The sequence below is a fragment of the Pristiophorus japonicus genome, chromosome 5 (genome assembly GCF_044704955.1).
Source record: "Pristiophorus japonicus isolate sPriJap1 chromosome 5, sPriJap1.hap1, whole genome shotgun sequence".
Taxonomy (NCBI): domain Eukaryota; kingdom Metazoa; phylum Chordata; class Chondrichthyes; family Pristiophoridae; genus Pristiophorus; species Pristiophorus japonicus.
The window spans coordinates 169,069,469-169,094,732 of record NC_091981.1 but is presented as its reverse complement, the minus strand read 5'-3'; the positions used below and the strand labels follow the sequence as shown (position 1 = coordinate 169,094,732).

Sequence of the window (25,264 nt, the reverse complement as noted above, 5' to 3'; positions counted from 1 at the left end):
CTTAAAGCTAGGCTGCACCTCTTAAATGGGAGGTGGATTGCAGCAGAAGCAGGTACTGGTAGTCCTATATGAGCTGAATCTGACCTGGGAAAGAGAAAAGAATGGCTGAACATGGGAGAGAGCGGGCAACCAGGTTTTCCAATGCTGCACTGGAAATCTTGGTGGAGGAGGTGAAAAGGAGGATATACACCCTGGAGGCCCTCCAGGCACATGGTGAAAAGGAAGTTGGAGCACATAGCCATGAAGGTAAATGCCAGGAGTGTAGCTCCAAGGACCTGGATGCAGGGCCGCAAAAAGTTTATTTACTGCACACAAGTGGTCAAGGTCAGTGAATGCATCTTCAAATGACATATCCTACCAACTGCATCACCAGAAAGAAAGAAAGAGTTAGGGGGAGAAATTTGGATCACATGCATCTCCCATTAGAGCCCCTGCGGGGGGCGGGGTAACAGGGCACAAGCGACTTTTCGCCAGGGCACGGCGGCGCTAACGACTCCCGCTAAATTCCACGGGAGATTAACGGCGGTGGTAACCAGTAGCGCCCCGCTACACTGTGCTGGCGATGATGACGTCATCACCATACACAGCGACCCGTTTTCGCCCCAGAGGAAAATTTCGGTATCGCCTCCTAAAGCTGCAACGGGCGATGACAGCAACAGCTTCAGGGGGCGCGTAAAAGGCAGCCAGCCACTCGTGCAGTGCTAGTTAAAGGAGATGTGGTATGCACGTAAATAAAACATCGTCCGACTTGTTGCAGCCCGTTGCCTCCTTGAATGCGGAGTCCGTGCCGAGATCTGGCAGTCCAGCACTCCGCTTCAGTGCCGGGCTGATGACATGGCACCCTGCTCCCAGGTGGTCCAGGTAGGGCCACACAGAGTCTGCAGCTTGGCCTTCCTCTTTAATGAAGGGGAGGGCCCCTTCTATGCGGCAGCGCTACATGTCTGAGTTCATAGCACTGCGCCCCGCTCCCTCTGCTTCTGCCCCCTGAGCACCCCAGAAGAGGAAGTGGAGTGCTTTTTTTGCACTCCCCTTTCTGTTGGGGGTGGTAACCCCTAGTTCACGAGCGGGACGGGACTTCCGCGCCTGGCACAGGAAGAGTAGCCTCATGGATGTTAGCACCCGCAAACAGGGCACTACACAATTTACCAGCCTTATATTTTATGGGACTAACTATTTGTACTGCACTTTGTTTGACAGACATGCATCAAGCCCCGCCCCCTGTCAAGCTCACCGCACCCCCCCCCCCCCCGTCCAAATCATTCCCTCCATGTGGTGCCAGAAGCAGGACCTGAGGCTTTGACTCTCCCTACCACCCCACCCCCCGCGCTCCGCCCCCCAACCACCCCCCGGTCGGCCTTGGGCCAAGAGAGGAGGGCCTTTGGGCCACAAGTTGGAGGGCCTTGGGGCTGGAGAGTGAGAGAGGCTGGGTGGAGAGAGAGAGACTGGGTGGAGAGAGAGAGACTGGGTGGAGTGAGGCTGGGGGGAGAGTGAGAGAGGCTGGGGGGGTAAGAGAGGGGCTGGGAAGAGAGAGAGAGAGGCTGGTGGGGAGAGAGAGACACGGAGGAGTGGGGAGGAGGCGGAGAGTCGGAGGGGAGAGAGGGAACTCAGGAAACACGGATCACGTTCTTCCAAACCCCTTTAAGGGACATCGTTGGAGTGGATGATATCCAGAAGTCACGACACTGTCACTATTCACTTCATACCCAATAAATGTGTTAACAATCCGTACACAATGCTCCATCTATGGGCGGGGGTGGGGCGGGGGGGGTGCGGGGGGGGGAGGATGCACGTGCTTGGGTAAGGCACTTTATCTGGGGGAGACATGCACTTGGATTGGGGTAAGGCACTTTGGTTGGGGGATGGATGTACTTGGACTGGGGTACGGGACTTTGGCTGCCTCTTGCTGTCAGTTGGAGAGCTCTGTCCTCTGTCACTTCAGAAAGTCAAAGTGGATCGAGTTACAAATTGCAAAGTCAGTGAGACCTTGGGATGGGTGGATCCAGTGACACATTCCAGTGAAACTTCAGGGTGTGGCTTATCCTCCAAGGGGACCAATCAGAAATAAGGGGTGAAGCCTGCTGGCCATTTTTGCAGTACAAATAAGCGCGTCCATATTTTATATGGCGCCTTTCTTGACCACCGGACATCTCAAAGTGCTTTACAGCCAAAGAAGTACTTTTGGAGTGTAACCTCAGCCACTGCTCAAATCATCACACTGCCATCACTCATCTACGAACAATCTCTATCAATCAGGACTCATACCTAACAATCACGTGCTTAACGTCACCCTCACACACTTACCAGTGCTGTAATCCTCACACCCACATCTCACAGTTTGCACACAATGCCAGCTATGCAACGATGACAGCCACATCACCCAAACATATTGCACCACATGCACTGACACACTTCCCTCTCTCTTGCAGGACAAGGTGGTGCACAACCGGAGGCAGCAGGAATCAACCAGAGGCTGAGAGGCGTGCTTACAATATGTAACCCCATGGAGGAAACGGTGCTGGCCATTATCGGCCAGGCCATGGCTGAGTTAGTGGCCAGCAGCGGGGCTGAATCCATTGAAGATTATGGTATTCTCACACCGAATCCCCCTTCCCCCTCATTCCACAATCTCTTCTGACTTACAAACTGCAGATGGTGTAAGCATGCACCTCTTACTATCCCCCCTCCACTCACCACAACCTTACCGTTGTGATTTTTCCTTTCATATACCCAATAACCTGCAATCTGGCCAGGCAGTGGAGTAAGACCAGGACGAGAGTGATGATAACGACACACCATCACACTTGCAGCCACCAGCTCAGATACGGACACTGCGCATATATTAGAGAATACCATAGAGGCAAGATCTGCACATGGTGAGACACCAGGCACAAGTGCGCGACAGCCAGGGCAGGGGGAAAGGATAGTGCAGGTGCCAGCTCGCTGGAGGGCGAGGTGCACATGAGTTCTTCTGCAGAAGATTCAGCTAAGGATTTCATTGGGCCAGGCAACAGAAGAAGGCTGATGGGCATACACAACAAAATGCTTGTCACATTGGAAAGCCTGTGGTCAATGTCAAGGAGCATGGAGGAGTCTGGCACCAACTTGGCACAGGGCTTTATGCAGAGCTTGCAGGCCATCTTTTCTAGCATGGAACTGATGGCCAACTTCATCAACACACTTGTGGACCCAAACATGATGCAGCGTCTGATGGCTGACATCTCAGCTTCCATTGCAGCACAAACAGCTTCCGCCAAAAGTCTGAGGGGGCGAAATTGGGCTCCTTTGCACCTCCCATTAGTACATCTGGGGGGGGGGCGATAACAGTCGCAAATGGTTTTGTGACCGGGCGTGGCGAGATCAGCAACTCCCGCTATATTCGGCGGGAGTCCTACAGCGGCGCTACGTCGTTGTGTCCTGATATCCTTTGCCTGGAGAACATAATGTCATCACCGTGTGCATCGCCCCAGCAGCGCCTCAGATCCGAAATTGTATTCCGCCCCCTGCAGCAGCGCCGGGCGAAAACACCGGCAGCTGCAGGAGGCGTCCATCGGGAGGCCGGGCACTTCGGGGAGATGGTTAAAGACAAGGTGGCGGAGGTGAGTAAAAAGAAGCTTACCTTCTCTCTTGCAGGTTTTACGCGGGTTCCTGCCTGTGATCAATCAGCCTGACCCTCTGCCTTGAGTGCCGAGCTGATTGGGCGGGATCGCGGCTGCTGTTGGAGGGAAGGTGACTTTCAACGCAGCAGTGCTGCACGGCCCAGTGAGCAGCGCTGCTCCACTCACCGCACCGCCTGCTACCGATTACACTCCAGGAAGGAAGTGGGGTGCCTGATTTAGCACTCCACTTCCTTCCTGAAGCACAACTGCTGAATTTTTTAAAGTTTGAAACCACTAGTGCCTGGTGCTCATTTTTCAAACTTTTAAAAGTTAACACCCCAAACGGGCGCTATCGAATTTCTCCCCCTGAGTGCTGCAGTGGAAGCTCAGAATGATGCCATTATGTTTGTGGATACCAGTGTTCAAAGGGGCTTGAAAGGGTGCCATTGCTGTCCAGCAATTTGTCCTCCAACACATTACTAGGATTGCCGAGGTGCCCTCCCAGGGGATTGGCAGTGGCTCCATGAAGTGCGAGCCTGCTGTCCTCTCTCAGGATGACAGCATTCATTCTCCCACCCCTGCCACTCCACCAGTGCCCTTGCTGTGTTAAATCCAAGGAAGAGGCATATAAATTGGCCAGAAAAAACAGCAAACCTAAGGACTGGGAGAAATTTAGAATTCAGCAGAGGAGGACTAAGGGTTTAATTAGGAGGGGGAAAATAGAGTATGAGAGTAAGCTTGCAGGGAACATAAAAACTGACTGCAAAAGTTTCTATAGATATGTGAAGAGAAAAAGTTTAGTGAAGACTAATGTAGGTCCCTTGCAGTCAGAATCAGGGGAATTCATAATGGGGAACAAGAAAATGGCAGACCAATTGAACAAATACTTTGGTTCTGTCTTCACTAAGGAAGACACAAATAACCTCCTGAAAATACTAGCAGACCAAGGATCTAGCAAGAAGGAGGAACTGAGGGGACTGAGGGAAATCCTTATTAGTCAGCAAATGGTTTTAGGGAAATTGATGGGATTGAAGGCCGATCAATCCCCAGGGCCTGGTAGTCTGCATCCCAGAGTACTTAAGGAAGTGGCCCTGGAAATAGTGGATGCATTGGTGGTCATTTTCCAACATTCCATGGACTCTGGATCAGTTCCTATGGATTGGAGGGGAGCTAATGCAACCCCACTTTTTAAAAAGGAAGGGAGAGAAAACAGGGAATTATAGACCGGTTAGCCTGACATCGGTAGTGAGGAAAATGCTGGAAGCAATTATTAAAGATGTAAAAGCAGCGCATTTGGAAAGCAGTGACAGGATCTGTCCAAGTCAGAATGGATTTATGAAAGGGAAATCATGCTTGACAAATCTTCTAGAATTTTTTGAGGATGTAACTAGTAGTGTGGATAAGGGAGAACCAGTGGATGTGGTGTATTTGGACTTTCAAAAGGCTTTTGACAAGCTCCCACGCAAGAGATTAGGGTGCAAAATTAAGGCACATGGTATTGGGGGTAAAGTTTGACATGGATAGAGAACTGGTTGGCAGACAGAAAGCAAAGAGTAGGAATAAACGGGTCCTTTTCAGAATGGCAGGCAGTGACTAGTGGGGTACCGCAAGGTTCAGTGCTGGGACCCCAGCTATTTACAATATACATTAATGATTTAGACGAAGGAATTGAATGTAATATCTCCAAGTTTGCAGATGACACTAAGCTGGGTGGCAATGTGAGCTGTGAAGAGGATGCTAAGAGGCTGCAGGGTGACTTGGACAGGTTAGGTGAGTGGGCAAATGCATGGCAGATGCAATATAATGTGGATAGATGTGAGGTTATCCACTTTGGTGGCAAAAACAGGAAGGCAGATTATTATCTGAATGGTGACAGATTAGTAAAATGGGAGGAGCAACGAGACCTGGGTGTTATGGTACATCAGTCATTGAAACTAGGCATGCAGGTACACCAGGCAGTTAAGAAAGCAAATGGCATGTTGGCCTTCATAGCGAGAGGGTTTGAGTATCGGAGCAGGGAGGTCTTACTGCAGTTGTACAGGGCCTTGGTGTGACCACACCTTGATTATTGTGTGCAGTTTTGCTCTCCTAATCTGAGGAAGGACATTCTTGCTCTTGAGGATGTGCAGCGAAGATTCACCAGACTGATTCCTGGGATAGCGGGACTGGCATATGAAGGAAGACTGGATCGACTAGGCTTATATTCACTGGAATTTAGAAGAGTGAGAGGGGATCTCATAGAAGCATATAAAATTCTGACAGGATTGGACAGGTTAGATGCAGGAAGAATGTTCCCGATGTTGGGGAAGTCTAGAACCAGGGGTCACAGTCTAAGGATAAGGGGTAAGCCATTTAGGACAAAGACAAGGAGAAACTTTCACTCAGGAAATTGTGAACCTGTGGAATTCTCTACCACAGAAAGTTGTTGAGGCCAGTTCATTGGATATATTCAAAATGGAGTTAGATGTGGCCCTTACGGCTAAAGGGATCAGGGGTATGGAAAGAAGGCAAGAGTGGGGTACTGAAGTTGCATGATCAGCCATGATCACATTGAATGGTGGTGCAGGCTCGAAGGGCCGAATGGCCTACTCCTGCATCTATTTTCTATATTTCTATGTTTCTATGTCTGTCAGCCAGCTAGCCTAGACCGCTGCCACCTATGCTGAGATGGTGCAGTCTGAAGCCGGATCTTTTGGGCCCAGAGATGCATGAGATCTTTCTCCAAGGCCACCTGCAGTCTCCCCCACTAAAAGTCAGCAACCTTCCACCAGCCATGCTGCAGCCACTGGGATAGCATTGCGTAGGAGCACTAAGACATTCAAAGCCATACAGAAGATAGGCACTAAGGGAACACACAGGGATGACTAATTTAAATTTTGTATGCAATAATGCACGATTTCATTTGTAAATTTTGTTTGGAATGTTTATATTATGTTGGCTTTTATTTTTGCATTGTGGCAACAGGATGACGTGATGGTCAGTGACAAAGAGAGTGTAAAGAGTGTGGGACTGTTAGAGACTGGGGAATTGCGGTTGAGTTTACGAGTATCATATTTGAATTAGTTCTTTACGCACAGCCCAGGCAGAAAGGGGCTGTCTAGGATGCAGCATTCCTTTATCATTCTCCTCTTCTGCATCCTCCTCTTCCACGTCCTCCTTTTCATCCTTCTCCTCCTCCTCCTCGTACTCCTGCTCTTAGAAACATAGAAAATAGGTGCAGGAGTAGGCCATTCGGCCCTTCGAGCCTGCACCACCATTCGATAAGATCATGGCAATTCCGTCAGTACCCCTTTCCTGCTTTCTCTCCATACCCCTTGATCCCCTTAGCCGTAAGGGCCATATCTAACTCCCTCTTGAATATATCCAATGAACTGGCAGCAACAGCAGGGAATTCCACAGGTTAACAACTCTCTGAGTGAAGAAGTATCTCCTCATCTCAGTCCTAAATGGCCTACCTCTTATCCTAAGACTGTGTCCCCTGATTCTGGACTTCCCCAACATCGGGGACAATGTGCCCGCATCTAACCTGTCCCATCCCATCAGAATCTTAGATGTTTCTATGAGATCCCCTCTCATCCTTCTAAACTCCAATGTATAAAGGCCCAGTTGATCCAGTCTCTCCTCATATGTCAGTCCCGCCATCCCGGGAATCAGTCTGGTAAACCTTTGCTGCACTCCCTCAATAGCAAGAACGTCCTTCCTCAGATTAGGAGACCAAACCTGAACACAATATTCCAGGTGAGGCCTCACCAAGGCCCTGTACAACTGCAGTATGCCCTCCCTGCTCCTATACTCAAAATCCCTAGCTATAAAGGCCAACATACCATTTGCCTTCTTTACCGCCTGCTGTACCTGTATGCCAACTTTCAATGACTGATGAACCATGACAACCAAGTCTCGTTGCACCTCCCCCTTTCCTAATCTGCCACCATTCAGATAATACTCTGCCTTCGTGTTTTTGCCACCAAAGTGGATAACCTCACATTTATCCACATTATACTGCATCTGCCATGCATTTGCCCACTCACCTAATCTGTCCAAGTCACCCTGCAGCCTCTTAACATCCTCCTCACAGCTCACACCGCCACCCAGTTTAGTGTCATCTGCAAACCTGGAGATATTACACTCAATTCCTTCATCCAAATCATTGATGTATATTGTAAAGAGCTGGGGTCCCAGCACTGAACCCTGCGGCACCCCACTAGTCAGTGCCTGCCATTCTGAAAAGGACCCGTTTATCTCAACTCTCTGCTTCCTGTCTGCCAACCAGTTCTCTATCACGTCAGTATATTACCCCCAATACCATGTGCTTTGATTTTGCATACCAATCTCTTGTGTGGGACCTTGTCAAAAGCCTTTTGAAAGTCCAAATACACCACATCCACTGGTTCTCCCTTGTCCACTCTATTAGTTACATCCTCAAAAAATTCCAGAAGATTTGTCAAGCATGATTTCCCCTTCATAAATCCATGCTGACTTTGACCAATCCTGTCACTGCTTTCCAAATGCGCTGTTATTTCATCCTTAATAATTGATTCCAACATTTACCCCACCACTGATGTCAGGCTAACCAGACTATAATTACCCGCTTTCTCTCTCCCACACTTTTTAAAAAGTGGTGTTACATTAGCTACCCTCCAGTCCATAGGATCTGATCCCGAGTCGATAGTCTGTTGGAAAATGATCACCAATGCATCCACTATTTCTAGGGCCACTTTCTTAAGTACTCTGGGATGCAGACTGTCAAGCCCCGGGGATTTATCGGCCTTCAATCCCATCAATTTCCGTAACACAATTCCCCGCCTAATAAGGATATCGTTCACTTCCTCCTCCTCTGTCCCCTAGTACATTTGGAAGGTTATTTGTGTCTTTGTTCAGCCGACCCCAGGAGAGCATTGCCCATCACTTCCGAGCTGTAAACGTCCCATTTCCGCAGGCGGTAGGGCTTAAAATTTAGTTCATAATTTCTTCTCATTACAGCTTCTTAGTCTGCATTGTCAGAAAGTTATTGACATTGAAGTTGGCTGAAAGGTTTCAATGCTCTTAAATGCAGAATCAAGGAACTAGTAAAGGGGTAAAAAGGATTGTCGATGTTAAGAGTTTTTTTGTGACTTTTCAAGTAAGAGGATTGAGGAGGTCACCAAAAGCATTCCTCTATCAATTGCTCACTGGTAACCAGTCGCAGTGCATTCTGATGATCCTCCTTCTTGTGGTTCTTCCTTGCCTGATGATGCTTCATCTTGTTGTTGTGCCTCCTCCAACTCCAATTCTCTTTGCACTGCCATGTTGCGCAGAATGCAATTAACTACAATAATGCAGGCCACTTTGTCTGGACCATATTGTAGGGAATGCCCAGTACTAGCAAGGTACCTGAACATTTGCTTCAATATGGCAGTGAGGTTCCTAGTGATCCCATGGCTCCCATTGTATCTATTCACTCAGGCATAGTGTGGTAGTGGGGTGTCAGCAGCCAGGTGTGGAGGGGATTATTTCTTGTTCCCTGGCAGCCATCCTCTGAAATTCCTGGATCAATTGAAACACAGAGAGATGAATGAGTGTTGCTCTTAATCAGTTTAGTATTTACCTCCCCTCCAATATTCTCCAGTATCTTTTCTATTTTGTAAATACTGGAGATAAGTACTTGTTAGGTATTCCAACCATTTCCCATTTATCCTCCACTAGCTCACATTTATCAATTCCCATTTTTCTGATATATTTGTAGAATAATTCATTATTTTTAATATTTTGGGGGATTCTCACCTCACACACCCTCCTTGGTTCCCTTATCCCTCTTTTAACCTCTATCCTTGTTTTTTTAAATTCTCTCTTATTTTTTATCATACCTATAGGGCCCATGTGCCGCCTTCTTCAATTTTAGTTTGACTTGAACCTCAAACATAACCCCTGGTATCTTTAAATGTAATGAAGCAGGAGAAGTAAACAAACTAGAAGTAGAAGAACATTTGGAAAATCGTGACCATAACCTAATTAGGTTCATACAGCAAATTGTCAAATCAAACAAGGAGTTAATGATAAAGGTGTATTGGATATTAAGGGGGAGAAATTGGGCTACTTTGCGCCCCCTGTTAGCCTCACGCCAATTACATCACAATCTCCGGAAGCAGGAGATCGTGGCGCAATGCTGTAGCATCGGCACTAAACTCCCACGCCATATGGTGGGAGTCGTTACAGCGCCGCACCCGGTCGCAAACAATGAAACGCAAATATGTTTGCGACCGGCAGCACTGTAACGACTCCCACCATATTGCGTGGGAGTTTAGTGGCGGTGCTACAGCGTTGCTCCACGATCTCCTGCATCCGGAGATTGTGACATAATTGGCGTGCTACATTGCATCCCGGCCCCTAAATTGGGTTTCACCCCCTGAAACTGCGCCTAGCAATAACAGCGACAGCTTCAGGGGATGTGTATTGGTTGGCCGGCCACTACCGGGGTGAAAATTAAAGGGGAGTTGGCCGACTGCTGAAAAAAATCTCACCTTTTCGTTGCCACTCCGGATGCGGTTTCTTCGCAAGGTCGGGGTCGTGATCGCTCAGCCTGGCACTCTGCTTGAGTGGTCCAGGTAGGTACCCTCTTCTTTGGCAAAGTATGCAGCGTGGGCCCTTCCCTTTAATTGAGGGAAGAGCCCCTCGGATGCGGCAGCGCTACACGGCCCAGTGCGCAGCGCTGCTGAGGTGTCCGCCCCGTTAACGCCCCAGGAAGGAACTTGCTTCCGGGGGCAGGAACCCAAATTTATCAAGCGGGGTGGGACTTCTACACCGGCGCAAAGCTTCACACCTTCTGGATGTTACCGCCCCTAAATGGGGCGATACAGAATTTCTAGGCCTTAGATCATTTTCAAGGGGTGAAAAGTTACATAGCGCAGTTAATTGATTGGAAAAATTAGCAGCTCAAACAATCATAGAATCATAGAATCATAAAAATTTATGGTACAGAAGGAGGCCATTTGGACTATCATGTCTGTGCCGGCCATAAAAGTGCTATCCAGTCTAATCATACTATCCAACTCTTGGCCCATATCCCTGTAGGTTACGGCACTTCAAGTGCATATTCAAATAGATTTAAATGTGATGACGGTTTCTGTCTCCAGCACCCTTTGAGGCAGAGAGTTCCAGACCCCTACCACCCTTTGGGTGAAAAAAGTTCTCCTCAGCCCCCCTCTAATCCTGCTACCAATTACTTTAAATTTACGCCCCCTGGTTATTGAGCTCTCTGCTAAGGGAAATAGGTCACTCTATCTAGGACCCTCATAATCTTATATATTTCAATTAAGTCTCCCCTCAGCCTCCTCTGTTCCAAAGAAAACGACCCCAGCCTATCCAATCTTTCCTCATAGCTAAAATTCTCCAGTCCTGGCAACATCCTCGTAAATCTCCTCTGTATCCTCTCTTGTGCAATCACATCTTTCCTGCAATGTGGGCACATTTGTACGGTGGATGAAGCAGCAGTGGAAATAATTAAACACAAGATGGATAAAGTACTAATTAAATATATTCTGACGAATAATAAAGATGTGTGTTGGGGTCTGTGGCTATATCGGGAAGTTAGAGGAAAAATGAGTTTAAAAAGATGCACATTTAAATATGAGGGAATAATACAGTATATAAAAGCTATAAAAGGGAAGCAAAAAGCAACTAGTAAGGCTAAGAGGGAGTATTAAAGACTGGCAGTCCACACAGGGAAATAGAAGGTTTTTCTAAGCACATAGGATTAATCAAAGAATGGAATAATCCCATGAGGATGAAGGGGTAATTTTGTCCTTGAGAGTAGCAAATTGTGGAGATCCTTCATAAGTATTTTCAGTATTTATAGAATATGGTGAAAGTAGAACTGTAGGGGTAACTGAGGAGGATGTCGAAGAGCCACTGCTTGAGATAAATATTCAAGTGGATATCTTGGTAAAAAAAATTAATGTGACCAAAAATTGAGCAAGTCCAGATGGTATTCATTCCAGAACATTGAAGAAGGATGAGGAGGAAATAGCAGAGGTAATCAACATAATTTTCCAAAATTCTTTAGAAACAGGTATAGTGCTAAAAGATTCAAAGATGGCACTAGTACCTTCAGAAAAGGAAAAAGGATAAGCCGGAAAATTATAGGCCAGTTTTCTTACTTTGGATGTGGGTAAACTAATCCATAATACAGGTTAAAATTAGCAAACACTCAGGCATAGGCTACACAGGGACAGTAAAAATTAGTTTCTAAAAGGCATATTATGCTTTGCCAATCTACCTTTTTTTAGGAAGTCAAAAGTGTACAGATAAAGGAAATGTGGTGAATGTTGTATAAGTGGATCGTCAGAGGATATTTGATAAGGATAGGAGGGATGAAGGTTGTGATGTACCCCAGGAGTCTATGCTGGGACCTCTTATTTTCCATTTATATAAATTATTTGAGTATAGGGAAAAGAGGAATGACATTAAATTTGCTGATGGCACCAAATTAGGAAGTATTGCAAGTTTTGAGAAAGGGTGCAGGAGGACATAAAAAGACTAATGGAGTGGGAAAATCGGTGAAAGATTCAGTTCAGTGCAGAGAAATATTAAATTGTGCATTTTGAGAAAAAGAACATTGGAATGAAGTATACTTTAATCAAGATTCTTAACAAGAGTGCAGGAACAGAGGATACATACATCTTTAAAGGTGGTAGGTAGGTAGAAAACCATAAAAAGACAAATGGATTCTGAGTTTTATACATTGGGTATTGAATGGAAAAGGAAGGAAATTATGTTGAATTTGTACAAGATATTAGTTAGGCTGTAGTTGATGACTGCGTGGATTTCTAGGCACCCAATTATAGAAAGAATATTGGTTATGGATAGAGTACACTTAATATTAACTAGAATTATACCAAGATTGAGAGGCTTTAAACATTATGAAAGGTTTTGAAAGGGTAAATAATGAAAGGTTCTTGCTGCTATTTGGCTAATCAGAAAGATAATTGTCGCCAGAAGAACAAAGGAAGAAGTTGAAATAATTTTTTCATACAGGTCATGCTATATCACAAATAGCAATTGAAGCAGAAACTGTAATATTATCTAAAAATAAACTGGATAAATATTTCAAAAGGGTCAATATAAAATGATACAGGGGAACAGCAGGGAAATGTGAAATCTTGAACTTACTAGTGCAGAAAATCTGGCTGGATGCATATTGAGTGCTGGCAGTCTAAGTATGACACTATGGGGATGGAGTTGTATATTCTGTATTGTAACATAGTTAATGAAGTGTTATGATAGCACATGATTCATACCAAGATGTTAACAACTATATCACAGCTGTGCCTGATCTTGTCCTCACCCAAAAGCTTCCAATAGTGGCCATTGAATAGTGCTCACCTGAGAGATTTTCTCCTCTTTCATCCAGGGTCTAAGGTTAAATATAACATCCCTACCATCACTCTGGCTAAGATGAGGGCTTAGACCTGAAATTTTCATTCATTTTATGACTCAGTCACTCATTGTGCAAACTCATTCAGCCATTGGAGGAGCTTCTTATATATATTGTAGGCAAAATAAAAAATAGGAAACATTGAGATATGGTTTATTTCCTGGTAACCGAGGAGCATTCCAAATTGTGCATCTACTGGTTATGACAATGAAAATGACCTTATTTTGAATTCTTTTAGCAGATTCACTGGATTCACTGGCTGGTTGTTATTTCAGTTTGATCAAAGTCCTCAACTGAAAATGTGTTTGTGAAATAATTGTCAGAAACAATATTAAAGACTCATTGGGTTCTCTTATTGTTCCAGTTTTCAACAAAGTTGTAATATATAAACTGACTGACACCGATGAATGGCCTACTATTTTCATACTTTTACATTATGCTTTCATTAAGGTTTCGTATTGCAGGACAGGTGTATTGTAAAAGTAAATAGAGACAGCAGGTGCTCATTGTTGGTAATGTTTCACTGTAATCAGTGCAGACAAGATCACCATGGTGATATCTGCTTTACTCAATAATGCTGCAGCCACACAGCTTAAAATTGAACCAAAACATTCTGTACAAAATGATAATTGTGACTGTTAGGTAAATGAAAATAAAATAGATCTAATTGTTACTGTCCAATTGGTTTTCAAATTTAGTATCACTTGACATGGTAATGGAATAAGCACATGTCTGCCAAAATTTATGTCATTTTTTTGTATCTAAACACCTTAGATTGCAGTTAAAACCCTCTCTCTGATGTATTAAATGGTACAATATTATTGAATCCAGAGGAAGATAATGTGCAAACAACAGTGACTGCCGTGAATCTTAACTGTTTACCCACAACTCATTAAAACTGTCTTGGGATATTTACTGTTATAATCATAAGGTACGAATAAAAATGGTTAGCGTCCAATAGAGATTTACTCAGTATAGTTTATTTATTGCGAAAGGCATTGAACATTCACATTATTGTTGATTAGATGGATTAAATGTGACACGTTTCAATTTTGAGGGTCAAAGTTTAGGGCGACACCTGTTTACACTAGATTTACATTTTGTTTTCAGTTTGATGAAATTTCTGGCTGGGTGGAATGGGCCCTTCATTTCACCTGCCCCTTCACCACTGTCCCACCGGTGGTACTGCAGGATAAATGGCCCCATGATTTTCAGCTCCCTAATCTTTAGCAACATTACTATTTATTGTAAAGTCCGAACGCAAATAATTTAAGTAGGTTTGCTAATTGTCAAACTGTATTTTGGGTAGATATTACCTATACTGACTTCTGCAGTGAATCCTGGGTCAGTCCAGTAACCGATTGGCTCAATGACAATACAGTTTTCAGCCAGGGAAAATTGGGACACAGCAATTGACTGTTTGGCTGAAGACAACTAGAATCAGAACTGTGCAATAATCATTTGCCATTAAATAGGAAATTTCCAGTTCTGTCACATCATACACACAGCTGAAGTACAGGCATCACAGCTTCAACTGCTACTGTTTTGTTAACTAATTAATTGCAAAGAATTATAGAACCACCAAACAAGGCCATTCCGCCCATAGCACCTGTGTTGAAATTGATGAATATACTCCAGCTCTATCTGCTAAATCTCCAAATTCATATAACTATGTAAAAATACTCATCTTTATTAATGTCTCATGAGAGTTTATTAAAAAAGACTGGAGTTGTGGATAAATACATGGGGGAAATTCCCATTTTAAAGAAAATGGAGGCACGTCGGGATTTCTTTGCAATTACTGATCTGCTAATCAGATTGTGGGAACATGCAATTTTTGAAAATGCAATTTTATGGGATTTTATTAATTATATCGAAAGAGGCATCTTCCTATTTGTTATTAAAAGAGAAGTTTCAGCCTATTGGATTATGCTTTCCTCCATAAGTTAATTTTAGAAAAATAAAAGTAGATGTGAGTGTAAATTGGGAACATGGCCTTATACTTGCACCTACTTTTTCACTAAGATTAACAAAAGAAAGAAAATAAAACTTATTGTGGCCAGAAAATAGCAGTTCTCAGCCATTTCTGAATTTACATCTAACATTTGCCACAACTCTAAAGCAAACAACGACTTTATCGATATGAATCCAGCTTGGATGAAAAAAATGTTCTCTCTGCCTCACTCTCTACCATCCTTCCCAGTCAATTGCACCAATACAGTTATTCATTTCCACTGAACCCTGTCTGTAATTACTGTGCACTGCAATGGCAATAGTATATTTTGCTGAATGTCTTCTGATTGTATGATCAACTTCCCTCAATAGGTCAAGAAAGACAGAAACAAAAAGGAAGTTCTCTTCACTCATTGTCAATCATTGTTGGACTATCGTTGACTCTAATTGTCTGTATGCTTCTTTACTTCCTTCTGAGAAGATACTTTCCTCGAAAAGGTACGTTGCTATCAACTAAAATCAAATTTTGTTTTGTGGGATTTGTTCTGAACTTTGCCACCCACTTGAGACCTGCAAACAATGCAAATAATTTTGCAAATTACCATAGTTGTTATTGTCTCATTTACTTAGCAATATTCGCTAAAGTTTTGCAATGCGTTTCCTCTACTTAAAAAAAGATGTAAAACATTTTTACTTTGAGAGCTGGTTTAGTGGGTAAATGCATTGCCTGGTGTGGTACTGAGGTATACCGGCCAAGAAGAAGCCTGTGTCCGTGATACCTTCGCTGATCTCACCTAGAATGGTGGTTGGGCATTGCAATTAACCTTAGTACCTTGGGGTCAAGTAGGAGAAAAAACAAATCAACCAGGTTTCAATGATTCTTGCTGGAAAGTGTATGTTGGGTCAGAGCACGATCAGACTTGGCTATGATGCACTCCACAGTCAAATGGCTTGCTGATACTAATTGTCTCGACTCAAATATAAAGAAGGGGAAATTGGATGAGGTACTGAAGGACAGCTGGTGCACTGTGGACAGCACTCTGGCACGAGGCAGTGGCTTCAAGACAGGAGGGGAGACATTTTCTTGTAAATTGTAAACTCAATAAAAATAAAGTGGGCATTCCAACCAGATGTTCAAAGGTTTTCTGTACAATATGTTGTTATTTCCATTTGTAAGGATGGTTGTCATTTTTTTTTAAATCATTCATGGGGTGTTGGCATCACTGGCAAGGTCAGCATTTATTGCCCATCCCTAACTGCCCTTGAGAAGGCTTGCTTGGCCAATTCAAAGGGCAGTTAAGAGCCAACCACATTTCTGTGGGTCTGGAGTCACATATAGGCCAGACCAAGTAAGGGCGGCATGTTTCCTTCCCGAAAGGACATCAGTGAACCAGATGGGTTTTTACAACAATCCAGTAGTTTCATGGTCGCCATTACTGATACTAGTTTTTTTATTCGAGATTTATTTAATTAAATTTAAATTAACCAGCTGGCCTGGAAATTGTGGTTGGAGGCTTGCTGTCCGCGTACGATTCCGAACTGCAAGAAAGGTACATACTTACCTGCTGCCTCCGGAGCTTCGGACTCTTGCAGTCCTGGGCCTGCAGGCGTATACCTGCATAAAGGCCCACGTATCCCAGGAGTGCAAGTGGTTGGTAAGCGTCCCTAGGACCATGTGAGCCAGGCCAACCAATGACAAAGGGGGTTCTTATTATGCTTATGGGGATTCCATTTATGCACAGAATTTCCATAAGCATAATAGAAATCACCTAAAAAAAAAAGACAATTTCACAACACTGAAATAAAAATAAATAATCACAGGTTCAAAATTAAGTAAACTACCATTTAATTAAACATTTTTAACCGGGACAAAATTGGCCTTATCTAATTTTAAATGTAAGTGAATGTTTAAATCATTTAAAAATTTTATTTTAACACTTATTTAAACCATTATGCTGGTAAAAGAAGGCCTTATGCCTGCTTTTACGAGGCATAAGGGTTTGGTGGGTATTCGCTGGGCAGTAGTTGGGCAAATAGCCCAACCCTGTGGCAGCAAAAGTCAATATCCAGTGGATACGTACAATCTGTCAAGCAGAAACTTGACAGATCACAAGTTCCGGGTTTTAGTGTATGCGCATCGCATGTGGAAATAGAGAACTTGTGGGGCATTTACAATGGCGTACACTATGCACATGCCATCATAAGCCCCATAAGATCCAGACCCATGTCTTCGGATCATTAGTCCAAGCCTATAGATTACCAATAGAGTAACATAACCACCATGCTACCATAACTTTCTTGTTTGGCAATTGGCCAGTCCATCTAAGTTGTGAGCAGAAATTATATTTTATAGTAGTTACACTGAATACTTTGAGTTTATACAGTTGATTAGCCTGCCTATTGTCTTGAACAGTGCTGACATAGTATTTTCCTGTCTGTGGAATACAGATTAAGTGCTGATCTTTCATTGACGAAGTAATATTGTATTGCGTCGCTGTTCCTCCTTCTGAGGTCCATGGAGCTTTTGTGTTTCTATTTTGCATTTTTCTTTGTTTTGTTCAACCAAGTGTCTGATATGCTCAGAAACCCATCACCATGCTGAAGTAACCAAACCAAACTACTGAGAATTTCACACAAGTACTGTTTCAGTATCACTGATGTAGAGTGCACAAACTATTACATAAAGACAATCCTCACTTACTTTATCCTGAAGAACTTAGGTAAAGATTTGCAAAGATCAAGATTTAGGGACCCTCAAAAATGCTTAGAGATACTGTTGGAGTTAACCTAAAAAAAACTGCACAGAATACTGGTAAACTAGGACTACCCTACCCATTAAGAAATTGGCTTGCAGGGTTATTTGAAATTGAGTGGCAAGATTCCAAGCTGTCAGTGACATAGCCAAACTTGTTGGCCAGTCATCATTAGCGTTCATATATTTAGGGTTTGGTGACTACCTTGGTGGTTACAGTAAGGCAAATGTTTGCTAATCGCATCACCTCCAACTACTGGAATCATCGTTTGTTGGTTATGGTGTATGTCCTTTGCTGGGCTGTGTGACGATGCACTCTCAAATTTTATGACTCTGAACTATTGTGAATTTACCTAGTTCAGGATTATCCAGTCTACCACAGAGAATCGACTTTATTCCAATCTCTATCATCAGACATTTTATCATGAAGCCATCTAGACCCCAAAGTGACAACTTACCTCGCCACAAGACGTATAGACAACTGGCATGTGTAGCTTTGAGCCCTCGCTCATTTCCCAAGCAGCATGTGAGAAGCACAAGTCATCATAAAATGTAATGGCATTCCATGATCTCTGAAAAAGAACCAATCTGCTCGATGCATTCTTCACAAGAAAGAAATCTAGCTTGTTTTTTTGTGGCTCCATTATATCAAATATGTGACAATCCACACAACTGCCTTAAGAGCTACAGGTATCTACAAAATGCCTTGTTACTTTTTTGTCTCACTAGGATCCCCCTTCTTGTAGATAAAAACTACAATTGCATTCTGGAACACTGAAGGTATGGGTGCCTCAAACAGAATACTATTGCCCAGCTTCAAGAAAACTGTTCCAAAGCAATTTGGCAGTTCCTGGCACTAAGCTTCAGGAATATTATTATTCCCCCAGATCATCTTTGGTCCACAGATTGTGATTAGTCAAGTATAATTCTGTTACCATAACAATAACTTTCATTGTTATAGCACCTTTAATGAAATAAAATGTTCCAAAGCACTTTACAGAGATTACCACTGGACAGTGATGGGACAAATATTAGGGGAGATGATTGAAGGCACGGGCAAATAGGTCATTTGGAGAAGGATTTTGAAGGTGGCAGAGGAGTAAAAATGGTGGAGCAATTTAGTGTTAGAATTTCAGAGTGTTGACCTGATATAGAACCAAAGGTGGAGCAAGGGAAATGATGCAAAAGAAACTGGAGTTGGAAGAGCAGGAGTTGACATGTAGGGTTGGAGGAGGTCGCAGATATAGAGAGCGACTGGGCTGTGGAGGGACTGATGGATGAGAATAAATCATTTTTTATTTGATACATTGGGGCTGGTAGCCAAGGAACGTCGGCCAGATCACGGTGATGGGATGGTATGTAGTTTGGGATAGAATTCGAGTGTTGGAGTTTTTTGGATAATTTGCAGTTAATGAAGCATGACCAGTAGGCTAAGTATTTTATTACAAAGTAAAGGGGGTGTGAAATTGCTTTAGGGCCATTTTGGGGCCATGCACATACACAAGGGGTGTTTTGGGTGGTCACCAGGGTTGTCTGAAAAATATTTTGGGTATCCTTTGGATGCAGGACGTCGGTCACTGAAGTTAGCCCTCCTTACACCCATTTATGCAAGAGGGTCCAATTTCTACCCCAAATAGTTTTTATATTATAAAGCACTTTATCATGCTGTTGGGATGTCTCAAAATAGTTCACATCCAATGAATTCCTTTTTTGAGTTGTAGTCACTATTTTGTATACAAAGGCAGCATTCAATTTACACATAACAAAGTGCCCAAACAGCAAACAAGATAAATAATCAGTTGATCTGTTTTTTGATGTTGGTTGAGGGAAGAATCTTAGCCAGGGAAGAATAGTTCCTACTCTTTTTCCAATAATACAATATGATCCTTAGGGCTGGAAATTGCCCTCCACCCCCTTTGGGGTGGATAATTCGAATTGTTCGAATTATGACCGCCCGGTGGGAGTGGGAGGGAAGAGGCGAGAAATTCAGATCTTTAACTTTGTCACCGTCTCCCAGTGCTTTGGGATGCTGTTTGAAGCAGTGTAGAGGCGGGTTTGCATCAGGAGCGGGGCGGTATCCATCCTCTTAGAGGTGGTAACGGGCCTTAAAAAGGGGACAATTTTGGCCCCTTAATGTCCACCTGAATGGTGCCTTGGTTTAACATCAGATCCAAAAGGCAACACTTCCAACAATACAAAACTGCTTCAGTACTGTGCCAGCTGCAGTGTCAACCTAGATTTTGTGCGCAAGTCTAGGAGTAAAGGCTAGAACCCACAGCCTTCTGTTTTAGAGGCAAGAGTATTACCAATCTAGCTAAACTAACAGTGATGGCAGAGACTAATCAAGCCTGAAGTACAGAAGTACACAACATCATCATTTAAGATTTACACCAGCAGCAGTTTCTGTGTGCTCATCTAAGATAACTGCAATTGCTTCACCATACCAATTCATCTTGCTATAGACAACACAGATAAAAGTTCTGTACTAACATTGATACTTGGGAGTACTATTTACAATCTTTCACTTGTAAACCTCAATAAATACACATTCTCGGTGTTCCAGCACAGTTCAATTACTCTGATATTAGACTTTAAACTGAATACAAAACCACTACCAATATAAGATGTTACCAGTAATCCCTAACACCTTTGCTAGTGAAAGATTGTAAATAGTACTCCCAAGTATCAATGTTAGTACAGAACTTTTATCTGTGTTGTCTATAGCAAGGTGAATTGGTATGGTGAAGCAATTGCAGTTATCTTAGATGAGCACACAGAAACTGCTGCTGGTGTAAATCTTAAATTATGATGTTGTGTACTTCTGTACTTAAGGCAGCATTAGACTTGTTTCCACACATAATTATCATTGAGGGAGAATTACAGCAAATTTCAGTCTCATGCATCACACGTATGAACTAGGCATTGCAGCTGTGTGAGGTTTTTGCCTGTCAGGATTCTGAAGGGAATTGTTGTTTCATTGAGATTCTGCTGACAGAAAGTTCATTGCAATGGGGATTGCTTTGAGTGCTCAACTGGCACTTGATTTATTGGAAAGGGATAAACAGGAGCAGAGATGTTAGATGGTGCCTGAGTTTTGTCATTTAGAATCATCGCTACAACACTCATTAAATTTGCGGGCCTAGGTACGGAACCTGGCAATGACTGAAAAGCAATGACTCCAGAGGCTGAGGTATAGCAGGGAGGCATTTACAGAGCTGTGCCATTTGCTTCAGGAAGACCTTCAGACAATCTCACACAAAGGGGTGGCACCTGCGAGTGGCTGTCAAGATGACTGTGGCTTTCAATATGTATGCCTTCAGCTCCTTCTAGACCTGAGCAGGGAACATCAACAATATTAGCCAGTCTGCTGTCCATAGCTGCATCAAAGAGTGGACTAATGCTTTATTCACAAGTAAAAAAAATCTTCATTTCCTTTCCCATTATCAGTAACAGCAGTATGACAGGGCTGATTAATTCAATTGGACTGTTGGCTTTACAAGATTATAAGCATTCAGGTAGCCATCCAGGCCCTTATCCAAAATGCAATAGCTCACATGAGTATCATTCTTGTCAAGGCTATTTTTCAAACAGCTCTCGTACACTGTTGACATCCAACTTTACCTCGCCATCTCCTTTGTCAACCCTTGCACTACTTCTATGCTGTCAGACTACTTGCCCAACATCCAGTTTTTAATAAGTCATAATTTCTTCAAGTTAAACATTGGGCAGACTGAAGCCATTGTTTTTGGCCCCTCCACAAACTTTGTACCCATGCCACGGACTCCAACCCCCTCCCCAACCACTGTCTCAGGCAACACCAGTGTTTGAAACCGTGACCTCCGATTCAACTCCAAACTAAGCTTCCAATTTCATAACCTCTCCATCACAAAGACCACTTACTTTCATTTCCATAACACCAGCACCTCTGCTTTAGTCTTAGTCCCTCTCCCATTGAAATCCTCATCTATATTTTTGTGACCTCCAAACGCAACGTTTCCAATGCTCTCCTGGCCGATCCACTGAAAACTTTCACTCACTCAAAAGTATGCTGCCCATATCCTATCTCACAACGTGTCCTGCTCATTCATCACCCCTGTTCTTGCTGGCCTACATTAGCGCCTGGTCTCCCAATACCTCAAATTTAAAATTCTCATCCCTCCAAGTCCCACCCGATCTTATCTCTGTAACCTCTCTGACATTAAATGAGCATGCATCATGCAGCTACGTTGGCTCACAAGAAATCCTTGTTGTTATGTCTCAAATAAAGCAATGTGACTGAGTACTGTAGACTTGAGTAAGTGTGACCTTAGTCTCGTTATTCTGACTCCAGAGTGTTGGCACAGCATGGGAGGCCTGCTTATAGGCAGTGCACCCAAGAGATGCTTAGATCCCTTGGGACTCCAACAGATGTGCCCTCTGGTGGCGGTAGAAGGCTGGTTACAAGGTGTTGCATACATAACACTTGTGAAGACTCTTTAAGATTCCAGCATGTTAAATGGGCTCTCAAAAACCCTGACTGCCTACATTTTCTAGCAATTTCTCTGAGTTAATCTGCTGTCTCTTGCACAAGTGCAGAGATTTAAATATTTCCTTAATGCAGTTCTGCATCTGCAAACACTAATCCTTCTTATGACTTCTGTTGCTCCAGTCTGCTATGGAAATATCCTAGGGCATGATTTAGTCCTATTAATCCGATAAGTACTTTGGGATGTTTTACTATGTTAAAGGCGCTATATAAATGCAAGTTATTGTTGTTGATGTTGTACTGAAACTAATAATACCAGGGGTTAATGAGCAAAAGTAAATTCATCCAGGAACTTTTAGTCAGCCAATAAATCCCTGAGTAATGTAGCAGCAGCAATTTCCAGTCTACGGACTCTTAGAACACAGCCCTGTAGTGTGAAAGCTAAGCAATTATCTGTACTTCGGCATGTCAGTGTATGTAGCACCAACCATGAAAGCAGTGAGTAAATTAGGAAGAAATAATCAAATCAAAAAGCAGTGATTCAACCATCAAAACCTCTTGTAAGTGAAGTGTTCACATTCCTTGAATCATATAATGAATCAGAATTATAACATACTGCCAGATATTAATCCTTTCACTCCTCACTGTTTTGTTTTAATTGTAATGTTCTTATATACAGCTGAATTTCAAATCTATTTCACGACTGCAACTTCAGAGTGGCGCTCCCAAAACTTAAAATAAATAAGAAAGACTTACATTTATATAGCACCTTTCACAACATCATGATGTCCCAAAGCACTTTACAGCCAATGAAGTACTTTTGAAGTGTAGTCACTGCTGTAATGCAGGAAACGCGGCAGCCAATTTGCACAAAGCAAGCTTCCATAAACAACAATGTGATAATGACCAGATCATCTGTTTTTTTAGTGTTGGTTGAAGAATAAATATTAGCTGGTGTCAGGTAGATCACCTCTGCTCTCTTTCAAAATAGTGCCATGTGATCTTTTACATACACCTGAGAGAGACAGATGGGTCTTGGTTTAATGCCTCATCCAATCGACATCACCTCCAACAGTGCAGCACTCCCTCAGCATTGCACTGGAGTGTCAGCCTAGATTTTTGTGCCCAAGTCTCTGGAGTGGGACTTGAACACACAACCTTCTGATTTAGAAGCAAGAGTGCTACCCACTGCACCACAGCCACCCCAGCTTAACATTACTGTTCCTAAAGCTGCTTTCCTTTTTAAAAAAAAACCCTTTAGAAACACTGGGTTGTCCCATTCTCATCTACCTAAACAAAAGAAATCCATCAAAAGTGCCACCTTCTTAGAGGGACACAACAATAAACACACAAATTATACAAAAGACAAAGGAAACTTACTGAATTAAATAATATTATTTCCTGTATCCAGTCCCTGCGGTGCCCACTGGTCGCAGAAGGTCTCAAGCATACCGCGAACACCGCATCCTCCTTCCCCAGGGACACCTGGGCACGGACAAAGCCATGGAAGAGAGGGAGGCAGCCAGTGCCACCACCCCCACAAGCCGTGCCCGAAATCTGCTTTTATATTGGGTGAGACCCATGCCAGTGCCACTGGTTCCAAAAATGCAGGTCTCACACAGCTAGCAGCAATCCAAGGTAAACTTGCCAGGTTCATTTTTTAACAGCTTGTCTCACAGTCAGCCTTACCAGATCCAAGATTTTTATTCAGGTTTACTGCTAGCTGTGCAGAACCCACGTGTTGGAAGTCAGCATCACTAACATGGCACTTAACACTATGGGTCTGAAATTCGGTACTGTGGCCGGTAACCGCTGCAAGGTGGGACTTCCTGCACCTGGCACAGAAGTCCCGCCCTGGCAGAGAAATTGGGGTTACCGTTCCCAAGGGAAAGTAGAGCGCAATGTCGCACGCTCCACTTCCTCTCGGGAGCGGGACTGGGGCGCTAACCGCGGGAATTTTCCAGTGCTACACAGAGCGGAGGATGGTGACGAACTTTTGGCGGCATCCGAAACGGAGGAGGATGCTCCATAGACCCTCGCAGTTGACAGTGTCAAAGGCCTTTTTAAAGTCGAAGAAGGCCATGTATAAACATAGAAACATAGAAACTAGGTGCAGGAGTAGGCCATTCGGCCCTTCTAGCCTGCACCGCCACTCAATACGTTCATGGCTGAACATGCAACTTCAGTACCCCATTCCTGCTTTCTCGCCATACCCCTTGATCCCCCTAGTAGTAAGGACTACATCTAACTCCTTTTTGAATATATTTAATGAATTGGCCTCAACAACTTTCTGTGGTAGAGAATTCCACAGGTTCACCACTCTCTGGGTGAAGAAGTTTCTCCTCATCTCGGTCCTAAATGGCTTACCCCTTATCCTTAGACTGTGACCCCTGGTTCTGGACTTCCCCAACATTGGGAACATTCTTCCTGCATCTAACCTGTCTAAACCCGTCAGAATTTTAAACGTTTCTATGAGATCCCCTCTCATTCTTCTGAACTCCAGTGAATACAAGCCCAGATAATCCAATCTTTCTTGATATGTCAGTCAGTCGGGAATCAGTCTGGTGAACCTTCGCTGCACTCCCTCAATAGCAAGAATGTCCTTCCTCAAGTTAGGAGACCAAAACTGTACACAATACTCCAGGTGTGGCCTCACCAAGGTCCTGTACAACTGTAGCAACACCTCCCTGCCCCTGTACTCAAATCCCCTCGCTATGAAGGCCAACATAAGGGCTGGCGCTGCTCCCTGCATTTTTCCTGTAGCTGTCGCGCTGCAAAAATCATGTACGTTGTGCCCCGGAGGGGACGAAATCCGCACTGCGACTTCCAGGAGGAGCTCCTCAGCCATGGGAAGAAGACGATTGAAGAGGACTCTAGCGACGACTTTCCCAGTGACTGATAGCAGGGAGATTCCTCTGTCGTTGCCGCAGTCGGACTTGTTCCCTTTTTTGAAGATGGTCACAATTACTGCATCTCTGAGATCCCCCGGCATGCTCTCCTCCCTCGAGATGAGAGAGATGAGGTCGTGTTTTCGCGCCAGCAGTGCCTCTCTGCCAGACTTCAACCCCTCAGCAGGGATTTCATCCGCA

The 25,264-nt window shown here is 43.8% G+C and overlaps 1 protein-coding gene across 1 annotated transcript in view; it reads left to right on the top strand.

The window, feature by feature from the left end:
- hepacam2 (HEPACAM family member 2) overlaps window positions 1-25,264 on the top strand; it is a 317,380-nt gene that overhangs the window by 244,206 nt on the left and 47,910 nt on the right. The window contains exon 5 of the mRNA XM_070880003.1: window positions 15,331-15,456. Within this exon, the coding sequence (XP_070736104.1) occupies window positions 15,331-15,456 (126 nt within the window). The remainder of the gene's footprint in view (window positions 1-15,330; window positions 15,457-25,264) is intronic.